This window comes from Aedes albopictus, chromosome 3, assembly GCF_035046485.1.
Source record: "Aedes albopictus strain Foshan chromosome 3, AalbF5, whole genome shotgun sequence".
NCBI classification, from domain to species: domain Eukaryota; kingdom Metazoa; phylum Arthropoda; class Insecta; order Diptera; family Culicidae; genus Aedes; species Aedes albopictus.
The window spans coordinates 351,051,047-351,053,750 of NC_085138.1; the positions used below are offsets into that span (position 1 = coordinate 351,051,047).

General features: G+C 45.3%; 1 protein-coding gene across 1 annotated transcript; it reads left to right on the plus strand.

Annotated features, from left to right (window-relative positions):
* The first annotated feature begins 814 nt into the window (after positions 1 to 814).
* Positions 815 to 2,108, plus strand: LOC109408808 (uncharacterized). The gene is made up of 2 exons (XM_029876280.2): positions 815 to 983; positions 1,042 to 2,108. The coding sequence occupies exons 1-2, from the start codon at positions 909 to 911 to the stop codon at positions 1,996 to 1,998; spliced, it is 1,032 nt and encodes a 343-aa protein (XP_029732140.1). The 5' UTR covers positions 815 to 908; the 3' UTR covers positions 1,999 to 2,108.
* Positions 2,109 to 2,704: the final 596 nt, after the last annotated feature.

A 2,704-nucleotide genomic window follows, 5' to 3' on the forward strand; every position in this document is an offset into this window, starting at 1 on the left:
GGAGGAATTCCTAGAGGAATCCCGGGAGGAATTCGTAGAGCAATCCCGGGAGGAATTCCTAGAGGAATCCCGGGAGGAATTTCTGGAGGAATCCCGGGAAGAATTCCTAAAGGAATCGAAGGAATCGCTGAAAGAATCGGATGAACCTGGAGTAATCTCGAGAGGAATTCCTGGAGGAATCCCTGAAGGAATCGGAGGAATTTCTGAATGAATCGAAGGAATTCCTAAAGGAATCCGAAGGAATCCTGGAAGAAATTCCTGGAGAAATCCCGGGAGGAATTCCATGAGGATTTCCAGGAGGAATTCAGGGTGGAATCTCGGAATGAATTCCTGAAAGCATCCCGTGAGGAATTCCTGTTGGAATTCTAGAAGTAAACAACTGGAGGAATACAGGAAGGAATTCCAGGAGAACATTTTGGGATGAATTCCTTGAGGAATCCAGAAAGGAATTCCTGAAGAAATGCCAGAAGAATAAACAATTCCCGGAGAAGTGTGAAAAATTACGCCTGGAGGAATCCAGGCATTTAATTCTTCGTTGGGCAACTCAAGTCAACTGCAGTTTTTCTCACCCGATGCAATCCTGTTATTTGGTAAAATTCTAAACAATTGAAAATGTAAAAAAAAAAGTTTAAAAAATGGATGACCGTTTGCTGACCCAGGAAGCAATTTCACCCTTTTCTCTCCATATTTTGCCCACGGTGCGACGCCTTTTCTAGCAAACTGTGAGAGAGAGACGCGTGCGAGTAGTTTGTTTACGATTTGAAAGGCGGTGCACTCAAACAGCGTAGGTCGCAGCGTGGTAGTTTGATATACGCAAGGTTTGCGCGAGGAAGACTGGATACGCCACGTGTTCAGTTCTCTCATGAAAGTTTCTCACTTCAAATGTCACGGTAGTAATCACACCAGAAATGTCCGTACCAGGCGCCCCTGATCTGGACATTGATTTGGCCACCGTTCTAAAGGACACGCAAAACGTTTTTCAGGTTTGAGCTGTGTTCTACTTTTTACTGTTGATACTAAAATCTGTTGACATTTTTACAGAACCTGGTGAAAACCCGAAAGGATCTTCGCAGTTCCCAGCTGGAGGCCAAAGTCAACAGAGATCAGCTGCAGTCCGCCCGCCAGCGGCTGGAATCGAACGAGCATCGTGGCAGTCCCACCGAGTGGCACCGGCTGTCGAAAAGTTTAAGCAACGTCATCAAAGTGGTCAGCAACCGGAAGGACATTACCGAGTACGAGCAAACCATCCGCAATTTGACGGATGAGAATGAACGGCTAAAGAAGCAAATCGGTTGCTTGGATGCCGAACATGCGGACGCGCTCGAGAAGCAGAAATCCCTGCTCAAGCAAGAACACGCGCAGGAAGCCGCTCAGTATTCGAAGCAAATATCGGAACTGATCATCGATAAGGAGCTGGCCGCCTCGGAGGCTTCGATCAAGTACGACCAGCTGCAGTCGCGCATCGACCGGATCAGAGCGGACAATGAAGAACGCTGCAGTGCGTTGGTGGCACAGTACGAAAAGATGATCCAATCGCTGGCCGACCAGAAGCACAAACTGAGGGAGGAAAACATGGCGCTGCAAAGGCGGGAAATGGAGCTACGGGATGAGTTGGATCACCTGCAGAACCATTCGACTGGGTACATGCTTGGGATGGGTGGCCGCCGGATGGCCCCCATTGGCAATGGAGGAAGTCAACGGTATGCGGAGGTTGTGGAAACTGTGCCACTTCAACCTACAGCCGGATCTAGTCAGACATTTGGCGGGAAAATGACTGTGACTAAGACTACGGAGGATGGTAAGAAAAACAGCAGTGGCGGCAACATTCAGGTGCCTTTGCAGATGAAAGGCAATGACCGTGGAACTGCGGAGGTTATAGAGGTGAGTTCCAGTAGCGGTGGTGGTCGAGGGAGAGCGCAAGGAAGCCCACAACACCCAGGGTTGGGTGGACACGTGGCCAATCCACGCAAGAAGAGGAAGCTATTTTCTCAATACTAACAGGTACTGTTAATATTACATCGGCTACAATTTTAGAATGGACTATCTTGACTTTTTCATATATTTTAAGAAAAATAATATTAATAATTCTTTGAAATTTTACAAAACGTAGTCAAGCTGGTAGAGGAAGGGTATCCATAATACCTTATATCTTTATGCGGAAATTTTGCTTTCTTCTTGGTGTAACGTTACAAATTTTCCAACTTATGCTAAGTTTCCTGTTCCCAAGTAGATGCTCAAGTAAAATTGCTCTTTTTTCCGTAAGTAGTTTTGACATTTCTTCAACTGATAGCAACGATGCTGTAAGAATGATGTGAATAATAATAAAATTGACAATTCCTACTGGAGTTCCTTGTGGAATTCCTTAAATAGTTTCTTCTGGGATTGCTCCTGTTTTTTTTTTGCTATGCTTCTGAAATTCTTCCAGTAGCTACTTCAGGAGATCCGTTTCTTTAGAAATTTTTACAACACTGCCTTTTGAGATTCTTCCAGAAGCACTTAATGGGTTTCCTTCCAGTGTTCTCCCAGATTTTTTTCCAGAAGTACCCCGGGAAGTCCTTCAGCACTTCCACGAGAATTCCTCTAGGAGTTCCTAGGAGCCCCTGGCAATTCCTCCAAGGTTTCTTCAGGAATACCGAATACTTCTAAGAATTAAACGGGATATTTCTAGAAATTCCCCAAGAATTTTTCATGTATTTTTGGCAAA

What these genes read in the sequence shown, in the direction of transcription:
- LOC109408808 (XM_029876280.2), top strand. Translation starts at nt 909, where the DNA reads ATGTCCGTACCAGGCGCCCCTGATCTGGACATTGATTTGGCCACCGTT. An exon ending in ACACGCAAAACGTTTTTCAG is followed by an intron (nt 984 to 1,041) that starts GTTTGAGCTGTG and finishes ACATTTTTACAG; the next exon opens with AACCTGGTGAAAACCCGAAA.